Raw genomic sequence first — 18,386 nt, forward strand, 5'->3', positions numbered from 1 at the left:
CAGGTTACAGTAGTAGAGACGCCATGACGGAGAGGAGTCGGCAGACAATCGGGAGACCTGGGCACGGGCTGGGAAACAGCACAGACGTGAGAAGCACAATGAGCAGAAGTACCAAGAAAGGACAGGGCGGCCGTGAGGGAAGGCAGTTCTGCTCATGGGAAACTTACACTTTTGTCACTGTCGTCCGTGATGTGCCTCATGCCTGTGTGACTTTACCATAAAACAGCACAGCGGATACTTGTAGTTTTCAGATTCTGTCTGATTCAGCTGTTGTATTATGAAAAACCTGCTTTTCTTAGTTAACCAGTTCGAAATTTTACAAGAACAATTTTTTACACTTCGCCAACAGTGAGAACATATTCTCACATGTGACTTTCTAATGTTATAGCTGCCTGTGAATTGCTGTATTTCCTGACCGATCTTACTGTTCTATATTTTGATTTTGTTTTTTGTTTTTTTTTAAGTTTTTATTTATTTAAGTCATCTCTACACCCAACACGGGGATCGAACTCATGGCCCCGAACTCGAGAGTTGCACGCTCCTCTGATAGAGCCAGCCAGCCCTTGATTTAGACCAACGTACAGTATGTCATACGAAGCCTGTGGAGGCCTCGCTGGCTCGCCTGCCTCCTCTGATGGTGTATGATGGCAGCATGACCGTGTGGAAAACATGGCAGAGCGGCAAACAGCAGTTACAACACGGCTGAAGTCACGAGAGTTACAGCTGGGTGTCTTATGTGATCAAGCTTAGGAGATCGGTTCTAAAACACAATAGGATTATGGGATTATTTTTGACCTGGAGGAGACCTTACATTCACTTTGCAAACAAGGAAATGTATAAGCATCAGTAATAGCTGATTTTATTACATTGAGCCACACGTTGGCTGTTGTTGTGCATCAAAAATGGGTGCCTGTCAGCAGCTGCATGTGGTTCAACCAAATACTTGGACTCTGATACCTACCTGTCGTTTAGAACTAGTTTTACCGAGATTTGGCCGCAACCCAAGGGCTGACCAGTCTGTGTTTCTGTTGTGTCAGTATGTCGGTGAGAGCGAGCGCGCAGTCCGCCAGGTGTTCCAGCGAGCCAGGAGCTCCGCGCCCTGCGTCATCTTCTTTGACGAAGTGGACGCCCTGTGCCCTCGAAGGTCAGACCGGGAGGTAGGTGTAAGTGCCCTAATAAACCTTTTGTGAGTTCTGACAAAGTTGTTCCCCAAGAACACTGCAATTCTTGCAGTGAAGAAACCTGGTAATTCGAAATGAGGGCCTGGGGGTGACAGTTGGTTTTTCTTGGCCTCTGCTTCCATTTCTGCCTACATGATTTTGGTTGCACTGGTCTGGTTCACGCAGGCGAGCGGTTGGGAACGGGAATGATGTGGCTTCGAAGAGCCTGCCTTGTGATCGTGACTCTCTTCTGACACATGGTTTCTGGAGACAGGAGAAAATGTAATTTAACATCCCCTCGAAATAGGGCTGGGCTTTAAGACTCAGCCGTGCTCCTTGTCTGCACCGGACACCCCTGTGTCACTGGGCTGAGTCACAGTTGGTAGGAATTTCGTTGCGGTGAGCTTCTAGAGTGCTGTTATCACGGGGACGCTTGTCTCCAAGTCCACAGCCGAACAAAGCCTCCCGTAAGCAGCAGACAGCCTTTCTGAAACAGGTAGCAGAGACTCTCTGATAAGGACACTCATGGCGAGATGACTAAGCAGGTGATTTTATTTCTTTTGTGATTTTTCTTCACATAGTTGTTCTGTGCGTGCCTGGAAGGTTGTAAAACAGTTACTAAATGCCTCATTTTGCTCACAATCTCCAGAAGCCTTCCAGAGTCGCAAGAACAAAACTCATGTCCGTATGATCCATGTCACAGCAAGATTGTTTCCTCATCTAGGAGTGCTCACTAGCGTCCCAGAAAATCCCTCCCCAGTCTTGTCTCTCATGGTGACATCTGTGGCCGGGGCAGAGGCCCTTCCCCGGTTGTCCTGGTTGCTGTGACGTTCTAAATCCCATGTAGGATTCAGAGCCAAGCACTGCCCTTTATAGCCTGCTGGTTGGGGCGTGGTACGCTCTGGGTCTGACTCCTTTTTATCTCCTCTGTGGCTCCGCATAAGCCCTTCATTTGTCAGCAGCCCCGTCCTTGGTTTGCAGCCAGCCACCTGTCATCGGCTGGGAGGTTAATTTGCAGGGGTGCACCGAGTGCATGCAGTCCGCCGCCTGCCTCGGAGAGTCTGCGGCCCAGGAGCCGCGCTCCTGACGTCTGGCTTCTCTTGCCCTCTCTTGGATGTGTACAAACACAGTTTCCGTATTCCAGTACATGTGTTCTGCTTTTTTGACATTTTCACGTGAGGGGAATTCTAAAAATATGTTAAATTTGAATGTATTCTTTTCTTATACAGGTTATACATGAACACGTACTTAGAACAAAATTCAAATACAAGTGTTAAGAGATGGAGAGTCTGTCTTCCCAATTTTCTCCCTGTTACTCTCCTTGGAGGTTACTGTTGCCACCACTTTTGTGTGTGGTATTTGTCATTCTAAAACTGTCTGTAAACTTAAAAACATGTATGACTTACATCTGTTTTTTTATATAAATGCGGTCATTCATCTTGATGATTTTCCCATGTACTTAATAACTTTTTTTTTTAAAGAGTTTATTTATTTGTCAGAGAGAGACAACACAAGCAGGGGGAGTGGGAGAGGGAGAAGCAGGCTTCCCACGGAGCAGGGAGCCTGATGCGGCGCTCGGTCCCAGGACCCTGGGATCATGACCTGAGCTCAAGGCAGACGCTTAACCGACTGAGCCACCCAGGCGTCCCTAATAACTTAATTTTTAACGATTGCATAAATATTCCACAGTCTGGAAATAGAAGTATTTCTTGAATCACACTGTTTCCGGTTGTTTCTCTTACAAACAGAACTGAAGTGACATTCTTATCACATATTTCTGTGCATGTGGGAGAGTTTTAGAAGTGGAATATCAGCGTAGATGTATATGCATTGTTTTTTTTTTTTTAAGATTTTATTTATTTATCTGACAGCAGGAGAGCACAAGCAGGGGGAGCAGCAGGTATAGGGAGAAGGAGACTCCCCACTGAGCAGGGAGCCCGATGTGGGGCTCCATCCCAGGACCCTGGGATCATGACCTGAGCCAGAGGCAGACGCTTAACCAACTGAGCCACCCAGGCGCCCCTTGCATTATGTTCTGAAAGCTAACACTGAGTCATCCTTCACAAAAACTACCAGTTACACATGCCCGCCAACAGTGCGTGAAAATAACCATCTCCTGTACCTTTGTCAGCAATGGGTAACACCCAACTTAAAATTGTTGTCAATTTTATTGGCAAAACATGGTATTAAATCTTAGTATTTGTGTCCCCGATTATCAGTAAGGTTGATTGTCTTCAGTGAACGTGTATTTCATCTTCTATAATTTGCCTGATCAGATACATTGACCCTTTTTCTCTTAAAATTTTGTTTTGATTTCTAGGAGCTTTTACGTGTTCCAGAAAGAGTCCATTGTCCAGTCATGTGTGTTGGTGCTGTTTTTCTCTGTCTTTTCACTTACCTTTAATTTGTTTACTACATACAGTGTTGTTTTTTTTTTTAAGATTTTATTTATTTGAGAGAGAGAGAATGAGAGATAGCACGAGAGGGAAGAGGGTCAGAGGGAGAAGCAGACTCCCCACTGAGCAGGGAGCCTGATGTGGGACTCGATCCCGGGACTCTCGGATCATGACCCGAGCCGAAGGCAGTCGCCCAACCAACTGAGCCACCCAGGTTATAATTTTAATATAGTAAAACCGGTCATCCTGTTCCTACACTGATTCTGAGGGTTTCGTCTTGTTGAGGTAGGACAGGGTTTGGTTGTTGCCCCATGTTGCTGTATTGTTTTGAGTGTGGATTATAATTATCTTCATCCTCTGATTTGTTGGTGTCACGTCTCCCCGGAGTGGTGACGTGTGCCAGCTACTTTCTGGGGAAATCCTCAGGTAAACTCATGACCACCTCTGCCCATGGACTTTCTGTTGAAGAAGGGTGGTCATGACAGATGCACAGAGACCCACAGACGCACATACAGAGAAACACACGCAGACACAGACAGACACGTAGAGACACACAGACACAGACTCCCCACTTCTCTTGTCTCCTCCATTGTGCATTTAGAACAGTTCTGTGTCCGAGTGAGTTACCTGTCTGTCCACCACCTCCCCGGTCCTTTCTCTTGGATGTTGCCCCAGGGTAGCTCTGCTTTGTACTGTGGGCTTCCAGGAAAAGAGGAAAAGCCTCCGTGCCCCAGCCCAAAGATCAGGAGCATCTCACATCCTGGGGGATCTCTCCACACTGAGTCTACACTTGACCCATGGAAATCCACTGCGGCCAGCAGATCTTTGAATAACTCGGAGGCAGGAGACTCAGGTCAGCCAGGCCTGTGTGTGTCTAGCTGAGAGGCCTGGACAGGTGGTCTCTCTGAGCCTTAGCTTCCTCCTTCTGGAAGAGGGGACACCAGGACTTGGGGGAGTTCCTGATGAGAATGTGTTTTTTTTTCTTTTTTTTTTTAATTTTTTATTGTTATGTTAATCACCATATATTACATCATTAGTTTTTGGTGCTGATGAGAATGTGTTTTGCACAGCGCCTCTCAGAAAATGATCACCGTTACATCTTGACTGGAGTTTTCATTCCAGTTAGCAAATTGTTGTTTTGTATGGAAAAACGTGGTGTGGTTTTTCTTTTGTTGGGAACTGATGGAGCTGTCTTTATTGATTTTTAGACGGGGGCAAGTGTCCGGGTGGTGAATCAGCTACTTACGGAGATGGACGGTCTCGAAGCGCGGCAGGCGGTGTTCATTATGGCAGCCACCAACCGGCCAGGTGAGGAGAAGTCATGGGATTTACATACATCCTAGTAATGGAAGATGACATTTAGGAAACTGCTTTTGGGCTCATAAGTTGAAATAAAACCTTAGGAAGCTCCTGTGTAAGCTAGAGTAAAAAACATAGTATTACCGCCCAGATTTCGTGAGATTTTTTTTTCTGTGTTGGCGCTCCGAAGGTAGTCCAGTTGGCAGAAAGCTCAGAATGTACACTCGTGACCATACAAGTGTTATCAGAATTTATGTCCTATGGTTTCTCTCAAGCTCATAGGAAACAAGATCCAGACGCTTCTCACTCTATCTAAAGGTCAAGGATTTATATCGGCATCATGTCCTTATACCTGCATTGAACTAGTACTTCAAGTTGTGTGTAAGCCTCAGAGCCGCGAGGGGTGTAGAAGGGGCTCCACACTTCACACGTGCTTCGGGTGCTCTCCCTGTGGGTCCCTCATTCTCTTCCTGTTGTTTAACCCTCTGCCGTCCATGGGAGCCTCTGGCTGTCGCAGCTGCCTTTGCATCGACCCGGGTGTTACCTGCATGGGCCGGCAGTCCAGCTGATGAAATTGTTCTTTCAGGTCTCAAAAGTTACTTTGGAAGGTGAAACCTTCCTGAATTATGTGCCACTTCATTTTCAGATGAAAAATTGACAGATGTTACAGTTTAGACTTTGATGATAGTAAAGTACTGTCTTTGGAGTCCGACGGCGCCAGGTTTGAAGCCTGACTGTGGCGCTTCGTCTCTTGCCGTTCTGTTCCATCCCCAGCCGGTCTGACTGCTGAGGAGTCAACTGTGGTTCAGCTCCTACACTGACCACACGGAGCTGGCATCAGATCCTGTGAGTCCGGGGTCCTCCCCACCCCCGATGTCCATGCGAGTGGTGTCTCCGGGACCCCCGCACGTCTCACCAGCCAGCTTGCAGCTCAACAGTGGATGGATGGATTTCCTGTGTAGGAAAGCGCCATACACTTGGCCTTTAAGCAGCACAGATTTCAGTGACGTCGGTCCACTTGTACACAGTTTTCTCGCTGAACACAGTGTAGTCCTATAAACGCATTTTCTCCTCCTAATGATTTCGTTAATATTCTCTCTACTTTATTATAAGAATAGAGCACAACATAGAGAGCACTCAAAATACGTGTTAATTGACTTGACGTTATCGGCATGGCTTCCAGTCAACAGTAGCTACTGGAAGGTTTTTGGGGAATCGAAGGTTACACGCAGACTTCTGAGGCAGGGGACAGTCGGCACCCCTAACCCTAGGTTGTTGGAGGGTCACTGTACTTAAAGTTGCAAGTTGTTGTAAAGGATGCACGTTGGGCCAGGCCAGGGGCAGTGCAGGCCCTCGGTGCCCTCTCCCCTTGGAGCTGGGGCACACCCCCCTCCTGGCCCCAGTGTGCTCATCAACCATGAAGCTCTCCCGAGCTTTGCTTCCAGAGAGAGTTTCTTTGGGGGTTTTATTATATAGTTGTGGTTGACTAAAGTCCATCTCCATTGCCGCCCCTTCTCCACGGGGGTCTGGCTCCAAATTCCAGCCCCTCTAATCGCAGGTTTGATCTTTCTGCTACCTGGCCCATCCTGGAGTTATCTTGGGACCAACCTTGAGTCCTCTCATTAGCGTAACAAAGACTCCATTCCCTCAGGAAATTCCGGGGGTTGTTAAAGCTTTCTGACTGGAAGGAAGAGCAGGTGTATTCATCACACGTCAGCCTCGGCACACCTTCCTTCATCCTGCTCACCACCGTCTCTTCTGGGAGATGAGGAGAGTGATACCCACTTGGCAGGAGTGTCGTACAGGTCACGTGATGCTGGCAGCCGAGTCTCCCAGGGGGTGTGGCAAGTAGTTGCTCGGTGACTTTAATCATTGCCAAGAGCTCTTTGGGTGACCGTGTGGGAGCAGTCATGAGGCCGCGCACTCACGGCCGTCCTGGAAGAAGCCTGGGACATCTCAGATTTGCACAGAATCACACCCTACCTTTTCTAAGTAGATACAGATTTCCAGAAGACACTCGGGTCTGTAATAAGCCATTCTGTCTTCCGCTCTCACTGTTTTCGTGTTTGGTTACTGTAAACACTTCAGCTTAATCTCTGTACCTAGTGAATAAATAGCAGGTCCTTCAATGTCCCTAGGTTTTACTCTAATCCTCTCCTTCCAAACAGCACAGGAGCATTTCCTTTCCTCTGGGTCATGTTTCTGATCTCTAGCACCTCTGAATTCTTTACAGTTCTCTGGATTCTTTGTTGTAAAACCAAGGACTGCGTAGACTCGAGGACTGAGACTGAGTCGTCTGGGCTGAGTTGAGCCAGTGGTTAAGAATGACAGGAAGGCGGTGCTGTGTTTTGTCCCCTCCCGTGTCCCTCACATTGTCTTCCTCGCTCTGCCCCTCCCCCATCCCTCTGTCCCGAGGGCAGATCCCACTGCCTTCCCACCTACAGAAATCCAGAAGTAGGTGTTCTAGATCTTTCACCCGTATGCCTGCATGGGGCAGTTCTGTTCCCTTGTGTGCTGTCCTGTGACACTGTTTGATTGTTTATGACTGGCTTTTTTCTCCAGCTTTCAGAAATCTCTTCTTTCCTGATGACTTTTGCCACATTACAAATTACTGCAGTACTTAGTGGCTTAAAATCACCAATTTTGCCATGCCCACAATTTTATGGGTCAGGGACTCAAGAAGGGCTTGTCTAGAGGTCCCCCTGTGATCCACACGTCCTCAGCTGGTGTGGCTGGGCCCGAGGACCCCCTTCCCTGGCCACACTGTGGCATCTCTGTCCCCCTCCTCCACTCATTGTCCTCTTTCTGGGCCTCCGTGTGGCTTCCCCTGGGGGTTCTGCGTCCTCGTTCTCACGTGATCAGTGGGTTCCAAGAGACCAGGGTGGAAGCCTCCATGTATCCTGAAGGCACCGCTGGGGGCAGAGACAGGGAGGCTCGGCTCTAAGAGCAGGGGATGGGGGGAATGTGAAAAACTGGGTGACTTGAACTCTTCGAACATACGTTTCTGTCCTCACATTCTCTGTTTCATCAAGCATGTTGTAGCTTCCCCACTCCATCTGGTGTTGAAGATCCGTCACATCAGTGTCATGTTCTTTAATTTCTCAGCAGATTCACTCCGTCATCAAATACTTACTGGGTTTTTACTACACGCCTGGCCCTACTAAGCTTTGGGAATTAAGAGGCTAACAATTCAAAAGAATTGTATGTATCCTGATTTGGGGTCAGGGCACCTGGAGTAAATGATAGACAACCAGGGTCAGAGGGTAGAAAATGATGGGTAGTTGGAGAGGAATGCTAATTGAGATATGATGGGTCCTGGAAGGGTTCTTCAGGAGTAGTCTGTGAGCACATGTAGCTGGGAAGCAGGGGGGCGAGATCACCTGGCTCGGGGGGTCCCAGACAGACCAGGTTTGGCCGCTCACCACACACAACCAAAGGCAGAGGGGCAGGTGGTGGTCAAACAGGAAAGGAGTCTATTTCAGTGAGGCCAACACCGGGAAGACGGGGCTGGCATCTTAAAGACAGTCTCCAAAGTGCTGCAGATACCTCCAGGTTTGCATAAGACAGGTGTGGGACAAAGGTCGTGGGGGGTCCGTGCTGGTGGGCAGTGAAGGTCGGTCATTGTCTTGGGGTCAGTCCTGAGTGGGGTCTTGCCGGCTCCGGGCAGTCCCTATTGCTTAAGGGGTTAGTTTCAGTTCCTACCCGGAGATGCTCCGCCTCCTGGGCTTTTTTTGCCTGAGTTAAGAGGTAAGCTGGAAAGAAGAGCTATTCTGTTAAAAGTACAGACTGAGGTCAGAATGGAGGCGGTTAAACTCAAAGGATATGAAGGATGGAGCCATGCAGAGTCTGAGAGGAGAGCGCTCCAGGTAGAGAGCAGTGTGAGGATATTTGCCATGTCGCAGAACCAGCCGGAAGTCAGGGTGCCTGCCGTGAGATGAGCGGGCATGGGGGGAACACAGGGCCTTGGAGGCCACGGAAGGCACTCGTGTGTTCTGCTGAAATGGGAAGCCCTTGGGGGGTTTTGAGTGAGGAAGTGGTACCATCTCATTTTCGTTCGTATTTCTATTTTTATAAAATCTGTGACTACTTTTAGTTTTTTTACTTTGTATTTGGAAATAATTATAAATTCACAGGAAATTATAAAAAGTGCATTAGGGTTCCATGTACCCAGTTTATCTTAATTGTTATATTTTATATAACTGTGGCACTGTGCACCATGTCAAAACCAGGAAACATGTTTGTATAACGTGTTTATTTCTGTGCAGTTTCACACACGTGTAGATTCCTGTAATGACCATAGCAGTTGAGATGAGAACGATTCCATCAGCACCGAGATCTCCCACGTGCTGCCCTGAATAGAAACGCCCGCTCCACCCGTAACTCCAGGCAACCACTAACCTGCCCTCTCACCTACACTAGGTCACTTCAGGAGTTTGTATGATCAAGGGATCACACAAAACGTGACCTTTTAGGTTGGCTGTGTGCACCTCGAATAATGCCCTTGAGATGGATTCAGATTATTGTGGGGATCAGCAGTTTACTCCTGTTTAGGGCTGGGTTGTATGGGGTGGGGGGCAGTTTGACCTTTCTCTTCAAGGGCAACTTTATGGTTGTTTCCACTCTTTGTTACACATGCCATGAACCTCTGTGTGAATAGGTTCTTGCCTGGACCTAAGGTTTGATTTCTCTGGAATAAATGTCTAGGAGTACAGTGGCTGGGTCATATGGGAAGTATATGGTCAGTTTTTCAAAGAGCTTGTCAACCCTTTTTCCAGAGTGGCTGTACCATGTGACATCTCTGTCAGTAATGGCGTGAGAGATCCAGCTTGTTTGCTTCCTTCCAGTATTTTGTGTTGTCACTATATTTTACACTAAGCGATAAAATACAGTGATATCACATCACGGTTGAAATTTGTATTCCTCTAATGGCTCATGAGCCATTAGAACATCTTTTCGTGTGTTTACTTACCATCTTGTATCTTCTTCATTCAAGCATCTCTTGTGTCCTTTGCCCATTTTCTAAAATTGGACTGCATTTTTTTTCTTAAGATTTTATTTTTAAGTAATCTATACTCACAATCCTGAGATCAAGAGTCAACACGCTCCACTGACTGAGCCAGCCAGGTACCCCTGGACTGCTTTTTTTTTTTAAGAGTTCTTTATATATTCTAGATATGAGTCCTTTGTCATTTATGTGATTTGCAATATTTTGTCTCATTCTGCAGCTTATTTTTTCATCCTCTTAACAACAAAGAGACTCCATGTATTTTTTTAAGTATTTATTTAAGTAATCTCTATACCCCATGGGGGCTTGAATTTACGACCCCAGGATCAAGAGTTGCACACTCAGAAGACTGAATCAGTCAGGCGCCCCTTCAGTGTATTAATATTTTCCTTTATATATTCTGCTTTGGGGTGCATTTCTAAGAACTATTTTTAGTTTTATGTCCCCCAAATTTTCTCCAGTATTTTCTTCTAAAAGTTCTATGGTTTTACGTTTTTACATTTAAAGTCTGTAATCTGTTTTTAATCAACTTTTATTTGAGGTATAGAACTTAAGTCTAAGTTCATTTTCCCTCTATGAATCCAATTCCTCCATCATTTTTGAAGACTATCCTTCATTCAGTCACTTTTGCACCTTTGTCAAAACTCAGTTGGCATATACCAGCAATGGACAATTAGAATTTGAAATTAAAAACAATACCATTGCTGTGCCTGGGTGGCTCAGTCAGGTAAGCATCTGACTCTTGGTTTCAGCTCAAGTCATGATCTCAGGTTCGTGAGATGGAGTCCCACATGGGGCTCCATACTCAGTGGGGCGTCTGCTTCTCTCTTTCTCCCTCTGCCTCTCGCCCTGCTCACGTTCTATGTCTCCCTCTCTCTCAAATAAAAATAACAAATCTTAAGAAAAAAATGATCTGTATGAGGAAAAGGACAAAACTCTAATGAGAGAAATCAAAGAAGATACAAGTAAACGGAGAGATAGCTCATGTTCGTAGATAAGAAAACTGAATACTGTCAAGATTGTCAGTCTTCCCAACTTGATTTATAGATTCAGTGCAGTCCTAATCACAATCATAGCAGGTTATTTTATGGATATTGACAAACATTCTAGAGTTTGTATGGAGACGCAAAGGCCCAGGATGGCTAACACAATACTGAAGGAGAAGAAGAGTTGAAGGACTGACACTACCTGACTTCAAGACTTAGTGTAAAAGCTACAGTAATCCAGACGGTGTGGTATTGGTGAAGAATAAAAGAAAGAAATCAGTGGAACAGAACAGAAGCCAGAAGTAGACCCACACAAATATAGTCAGCTGGTTTTTTATAAATGAGCAAAGGCAATTGAATGGAGAAAGGATAATCTTTTCAAGAAATGGTGCTGGAAGAACTGGATCCTCACATGCCAAAAATGACTCTAGACATAGTTCTTACCCCTTTTACAAAAATTATCTCAAAATGGATCATAGACCCAAATGTACAGTACAAAACAATAAAACTAGAAGAGAGCAGGAGAAAATCCAAGTGACCTTGTGTTTGGTGATGACTTTTAGATACAACACCCAAAGCACAATCCATGAAGGAAAAAAATTGGTATGTGGAACTTCATTACAGTGAGAAACTCCTTCTATGAAAGACATGGTTAAGAGAATAAAAAGACAAGGCAGAAACTGGAAGAAAATATTTGCAGAACACATACCTGGTAAAGGGCTGTGCAATGGACTGAATGTTGTGTCCCCCACCCCAAATTTATTATGTGGAAATCATTACCCCAGACGTCAGGATATAGGAGATGGGGCCTTTGGTAATGAGGTCACGTGGCTGGGCCTTCACCAGTGGGATTAGTGCCCTTATAAAGGGGCACAATGAGAAGGTGGCACAGTCTGCAGCCCACAAGAGGGCTCTCCCTGGAACCCAGCCACGTGGCACCCTGACCTTAGACTTCCAGCCTCCAGAACTCTGAGAAACAAACTTCTGTTGTGTATGAAGCACTCAGTCTGTGGTACTTTGTTATAAGAACCTAAATTGACTAAGGTTGATATCCAAAATAGACAAAGAACTCTTAAAAACTCAACAATGAGAAAACAGATGTACTAAAGATCTAAGCAGACTCCTCACCGGAGAAGATGTACAGATGGCAAATACATACATGGAAAGATGTTCAGTGGCATCGTATGTTATGAGGGAAATGCAAATTAAAACAAGAGCTACCGTTGCACACCTATTGGGATGGCTGAAATCCAAACAGACAATGTTAAATGCTGACAAGAATGTGGAGCCACAGGAGCTCGCTCTCAGTGGTGGTGGGAATGCAAAAGGGTGCAGCTACCCGAAAGACTGGCAGCTTTTTTAAAAATGCAAGAGGGACAGCCATCGGGCTCAGTCGGTGGAGTGTGTGACTCTTGATCTCAGGCTTGTGAGTTCGATCCCCACATTGGGTGTAGATATTACTTAAAAATAAAATCTTTGAAAGAAAGAAAGAAACATCCTTACCATAGAGTCCCTAACTTGTAATTGTGGGTGTCTTGATACTCCTTTCAGTCCTGTCCGGTTTGCTGCACATATTTTGCAGTTCTCTTGTGCATGTTCGTTTAGAATTGTCTTCTAGTGGCCTGATCTTTATGTTCTGTCATTACGTTATGTCCTTCTCAGTCCCTGGCCAGTTTCTTTTTTCTGAAATGTATTTTATCTGCTGTTAATATAGCCATTTCTGATTTCTTTTGATTGATGTTTCCGTGGTATATCTTTTCTATCCATTTACTTTCAACCTATTGATGTCATTACATGTGAACTGAAGTTTCTTATAAACAGCATATAAGGTCATTTTTAAAATCCACTCTGTCAATTTCTGCCTTTTATTTGGTATATTTAGACCATTTACACTTAGTGTACATTTTTAATCTTCCCATAGTTTTTTCTTTTCTGATGTTCCTAATTTTTTTTCTATCATGTCCTTTTTGTTTTAGGAACTTCCTTGAGCTATTCTTTTTTTTCAAGGTATGGAAGAAAATTTATTTAGTTTTGTGAGGCTTTACTTTCACAATAATATGTACTCTTGGCACTGTAAGACCCCATTAAAGTTTCATAAATTGCCTTAGTAAGGTAAATACTTAGGTTGATTTTATGAGACTCTCAGACATTTAAGTTTGAGAAAGTTAGTGGTTTCCAGAAGTTGCACAGATGATGACAATTAAAACAGTAAAATAAAGAATAAGACTTTCTTAACACCCCTAATAACATAGTAAGTTGCAATTTCTAATCAAACACCTATTTCTAGGTTATATTCATTTTGATCTCTTATTTTCCATTTTAAACTCTGGTATTTTCTTCTGAATATAGGTTACAAATAATCTTTTGTATTAACTCCCAGTTTTAATACCACAAAGTCACCTGTTTTACCTTGACTATATTTTTATCATTTAGTGGAGGATACACTTTTTTTAAACTAGTTATACTCCAGTAACTTTGTGAATGAAAAGAAGGGGAAGAAAACTAAGAACAAATAATGGAGTCATTCTTTCACTGATCCTCATCCAATTTCAGGAAAATCACTTCCCAAAAGCAGCAATTCTAGTAAATCTCTCCATGTCTAAAAAGAAACTGAAAAGGGAAATCATGGGAAACCTGTGATAGTTTACTAGATATTGTGTGCTGTTAGTAGCTCAACACTGGTAATACTTGATAATCGAGAGTAAATTAATAGGCTAACATTTAAAAATGTATACTTTAATAAGCCTATAAACAATTAGGTAAGCTTGTGGAGAAGCTGACCAAGATACATATATTAGGAGATACACTTGTCCATCTAAATTTTCTAGATTTCTTTTTTTTTTTTTTGGCAGAGTATTTATTCGAGTTGTTTACTGTATAATTTCTCATGTGCCATTTTGGAAGTTCTTTATTGTAAAGACTAGTTTTTTGTCTGATGACAAACAGCAGCCACACTGTCAGTGATTATTCTGGACCTCCACATTGGATAAATTTCAGTTTCTTCTTGAGATAAGAGTTTCCTTCTGTATTTCTGAGGTAATGTTTTTATTATTTCTGCAGTGTCTGGTGGACACTGATGCATCAGCAAATCTGGGGATTTACTTCCCTTAGAATGCTGTGAAATTGAAGAAGAGTGAGACCGTGGTCCTGCTGATCTCAAAACTTCTGATACGTTAGGTTTAGGATTGTCTCTTCTGTCAGGGAACCTTATTAATGGAGAATGTGGCTTGACCACCTGAACGACCCTGCTGGCAGATGCCATCTTACTGCCCATCATGACCCCAGGATGGGGCAACAGCTTCTGGGGCGCTCACTAGGTGCAGAGATAACCGAAGTCCTCCTTGAGCTATTCTTTTAGGTATGTTCAGCTTGTAGCAAATTTTCTTTTTTTTCGTTTAACTGCAACTGTCTTGGTTTCAGGTTCTTTCATGAAGCCTGTCTTTGCTAGATAGGGAGTTCTGGGTTGACAGTTCTTGTCTGCCAGTACCTGAAAATTGTGCCATGTCCTTCCAGCACTCATGATTTCCGAACACAGACCTGCTGTCAGTTGAATGTCCTAACTGCACAGGGAGGGTGTCACTGTGCTCTGCTTTTATTTTTTTTTTAATTTTTTATTTCTATTTTTTAAAGATTTTATTTATTTATTTATTTATTTGAGACAGAGAGAGGGAGAGAATCCCAAGTAGGCTCCCCGCCCAGTGCAGAGCCCAATGCGGGGCTTGATCCCACGACCCTGATATCACGACCTGAGCTGAAACCAAGACTGAGCCACCGAGGATCCCCTCAAATACTTTTTAGCTCTTTTTCTTTTCCTCCCGGGACTCCTGTGACACACATGTTAGATCTTTTGTTATAGTCCCATAAATCACTGAGGCTCTGTTGCTGGTTTTTTCTGTTCTCTGTTTTCTCTGTGTTGTTCAGATTTGGTAATTTCTGTTCTTCTTCAGGTTCACTGATTCTTCTCTCTGACGTCTCCACGGTTCCGTTGAGCCCGTCCAGTGAGGTTTTCCTTTTGTTTAAGTTTTGCCATTGAAAATTTTCCATATACTTCTTTACATCTTCTCTTTCTTTGCTGTGACTTCGTTTTTTTTCATTTGTCTCAAGCCTGTTCATGATTGCTCCCATAAATACTTTTATTGTGGCTGCAGTAAAACCCTTGTCAGGTGACTCCAACATCTGGGTCATCTCTGGTCCAGCTTCTATGTTTCTTTTCTCATTAAAGTTGAGATTTTTCTGGTTCTTGTTTCAACAGGTAATTTTCAGTTGTATCCTGGGCATTTGAGTGTTAAGAAATGTTGAGTATTATCTTACTTAAATTTTCTCTTTTGAGGCCTTCTCTGACTGTGCAGGGGAAGGGCAAGAGCCTCATGGCTGCAGGCTGAGAGAAGAAGCCCGGGCTCGCTCTGCCTCCATTCACACTGCCCGGGTGGGGAGATGCATCATTCCCGCCAGGCTTCCGTTAGCATCCCCTTGGCCTGGGGTGGGGGTGCCTTGTATTTTCCCCCACGACCCCAAGACCTGGGGAGGGCAGAAGTGGAAATGTCAGCTCTCCGCTGGGCCTTCTCTGACACTGCCCAGCATGAAAAGAGAAACCCACACAGGGAGGCAGCTGTTAAAATTCAGATGACACTGAAAAGCAGAAGATAAAATTACCCTCTCCGTCCCTGCCCGGAGGCAACCACTGGTAAAGTCTGTGAGCTGTTTCTTCTGTATTTTCTCCATTTTTTCAAATGATGTGCTCATACTGCTGTTTCTTATCAGTTTCATACGTTGTTGTTACTACTTTCTAAAGCACACGAAGATTTCTGTTATGTTCACTGTTTCTCCACACACGGTCACTGTCACCACCACCCCATCATCCCCACATATTATACCGTTTCTGCGCAACTTTTGGTTCAATCACCAGTCGCTGTTTACGTTACCAGGACTGTGTACCTATTTCTCTGCGTGGACCCAGGAGTTACACTGCGATCAGGGTTCTGTTTTCACATAGCTGTAGAAACTCTCGTTTTCTTTCTCTTGCTTTGTTTTGTTTCTGTTCTTCATCAGATATGCAGACAGTGGTCAGTATTATTTGTGTCTGTGATGTATTTTGCTCTTGTTTCCAGAGCTTTCTCTGCTCTGGCTTCTGTCTGGGCTTTTTGAGTTTGGTATATTTGAGGGTATCTCTCTCTTCCACGATTGGTAGCCTGGCTGAGTACAGGATTTTGAGTTAAAAAATTTTTTTTTCATGGTTTGTAGGCCTTGCATTTTTTTCTCTTAAAAGTTTTATGTCATCCTGATTCTTTTTATATGACTTTTAAAAAAAAAAATTCTATTTTTTTGGGGGGCTGGAGCTCATAACCCGGAGATCAAGAGTCACACACTTTTACCGACCGAGCCCTCCAGGCATGCCTTATATGACTTTTTGTTTGTTTCCTGTGTGTGCTTAGGACTTGGTGAGTCTTAACCTCCTGAAATGGTCTTTTAAATTTCTTCTTTTCTCCTAATTTCCATTTCTGTCCTAATTTTTCCCCTACTTTTTGAGGTACTGGTTTTTAGAAAGTAAGTGAAAGATTGCTGTGTCACCCTTCTGCCTGTGGGTGCTCTGAGGACCTGCCACAGCTCTCCTATGGTGTGGGGTCCACCAGCGTCACACCCTGCCCTGAAAATACACTGCTTCCCATGCTTGACCCCAGGAGATGAAGCGCCTTGCACAACGTACAGCTAGACCACAGACGCCCTGACTGATCTCCCTTCTCCTGGCTCTGAGGGACTGTTTCCACTTCATCCCCTGTCGGGCTGGTTAAAAACACTGTGCTGCCCGGCATGCAGATGTGTGAGATCCGAATAGCCACGCCAGCTTGTTCCTCGTTCTTCTGCTCGGCAGGTGTCTGTGTCCCACCGTAGCCACACGGAATCCAGAAAGTTTCTGTGTACAGCTCAGGTGAAGAAAGAAATAAGTGCATTATGGTGGATAAGCTTCTGGTCAAGAATTAGGTACGTGGTTTTTATATTTGAGAGAAAGCTTCTAGTTCAGGGTCCCCATCTGTTGTAAGCCCTTAGTAATTGTCGGGTGACGGGGGATGGCTTACACGGAAGAGATTCACTTCATACTCGTAGGATATTCATTCAGCCACTTCGAGTTCCAAGTAAACTGCTGTGTTCCCTTACCTATCCGGGCTTGGGTCATGGCGGTGCCTAGGGGCCGTGGTCAAACCTGTGTGTCTTGCCCTTTGGCACAGGATTTCCCTTCTAAAGATGCCTTAGGCCCCGGCATTACTTATGCTGGGTCACAGGAACCTGGTACATAAGAGAACCCAGGAAGTATTTGCTTACTGAATCGTAAGAAGAGGCCTACTTCTGTTTCATGGAGGCTGATCGATCTTGTAATAATTTTCACTCAGCATATTATTGATGGTCTTATTTGTCTGAGGATGGATCCAGTTTCTAAGAAAATCCACTTCATTGAGAGGTGACATACCATGAACTTTACCCATTTTAGGTACAAGGTTCAGTGGTTTTGAGCGTCTTTGTAGACTCCTGCAGCCATCCCAACAATCTGATTTTAGAACATTTCTCTCACCCTAAAAAGCAATCTTCCTGTTGGCCATCACTCTCCATCCTCCCCCACCTCCAGCGCTTCTGTCTCTGTAGGCTTCCGTGTCTTGGCTAGCTTATGTAATGTGGCTGTCCCATCTGCCTGTCTTCACCCAGCATCGCGGGTTCAAGGCTTGTCCCTGTTGCAGCACGTAGCAATACTTTCTTCCGGTTGCCAGATGATGGTCCCTTGGGTGGATATACGACATTTGATTCTTTCAGCAGTCGATGGACGTTTGGGTTGTTTCCACTTTGGGGCTTGTGATAACACTGCTGTGAACATCCGGGTACAAATTTTTGTGTGGACATATATTATCATTTCTTTGGGGTAGGTACCCAGGAGTGGGATGGCTGAGTCATGTGGTGACTGTGTTTACCATTTCAAGAAACAGCCAGACTTTTCCGGACTGGCTGCAGCATTTTACATTCCTGCTAGCAGTTGTAACAAAGCATGTGGGAGTTGCGATTTCTCCACATCCTCACCAACACTTGTTCTGTCTTTTTGAGTGTAGCCATTCTAGTGGGTGTGAGGTAGCATTTCACTGTAGTGTATCTTCAGTCTTGTCATGTAGTAAGACTTACTCTAGATAGGAGTCCACAACCAGATATGTGATGTGCATATGTTTTCTCCCAGTCTGGGTTGTTGTCTTTTTCACTTTCTTAATGGTACAATTTAAGGAACAAAAGTTTTAAATTTTGGTGAAGTCCAATTTATCAATTTTTTTTATCACATGCACTGTTGTTGACATGTCATGTCTTAAAAAAAATCATTGCCTAACACAAGGTCACAAGCAAGGGGAGAGGCAGAGGGAGAGGGATAAGCAGACTCCCTGCTGAGCAGATGCTTAACTGACTGAGCCACCTAGGCGTCCCCTAAGAATGTTTTCTGATCATAATTGGGATTTTTATATTAGGCTTTACTTTTGAGCATGCAGGTCTGGCTTTAAGATCTACTTGTATA

At 44.5% G+C, this 18,386-nt stretch overlaps 1 protein-coding gene and 1 pseudogene across 5 annotated transcripts in view; one reads left to right on the top strand and one right to left on the bottom strand.

Moving 5' to 3' along the window:
* The window catches only part of NVL (nuclear VCP like), a 99,838-nt gene that overhangs the window by 46,659 nt on the left and 34,793 nt on the right, over positions 1–18,386 (top strand). For all 5 annotated transcript variants that reach the window (XM_028111646.1, XM_028111647.1, XM_088017215.1 and 2 more), the window contains 2 exons: positions 1,038–1,157; positions 4,765–4,864. In XM_028111646.1, the coding sequence (XP_027967447.1) occupies positions 1,038–1,157; positions 4,765–4,864 (220 nt within the window). The remainder of the gene's footprint in view (positions 1–1,037; positions 1,158–4,764; positions 4,865–18,386) is intronic.
* Positions 13,811–14,123, bottom strand: LOC114215566 (alpha-ketoglutarate dehydrogenase component 4 pseudogene; annotated as a pseudogene).

The sequence above is a fragment of the Eumetopias jubatus genome, unplaced genomic scaffold (genome assembly GCF_037043125.1).
Source record: "Eumetopias jubatus isolate StellerSeaLion01/CBP00866 unplaced genomic scaffold, mEumJub1_p1.0 scaffold_12, whole genome shotgun sequence".
Lineage (NCBI taxonomy): Eukaryota > Metazoa > Chordata > Mammalia > Carnivora > Otariidae > Eumetopias > Eumetopias jubatus.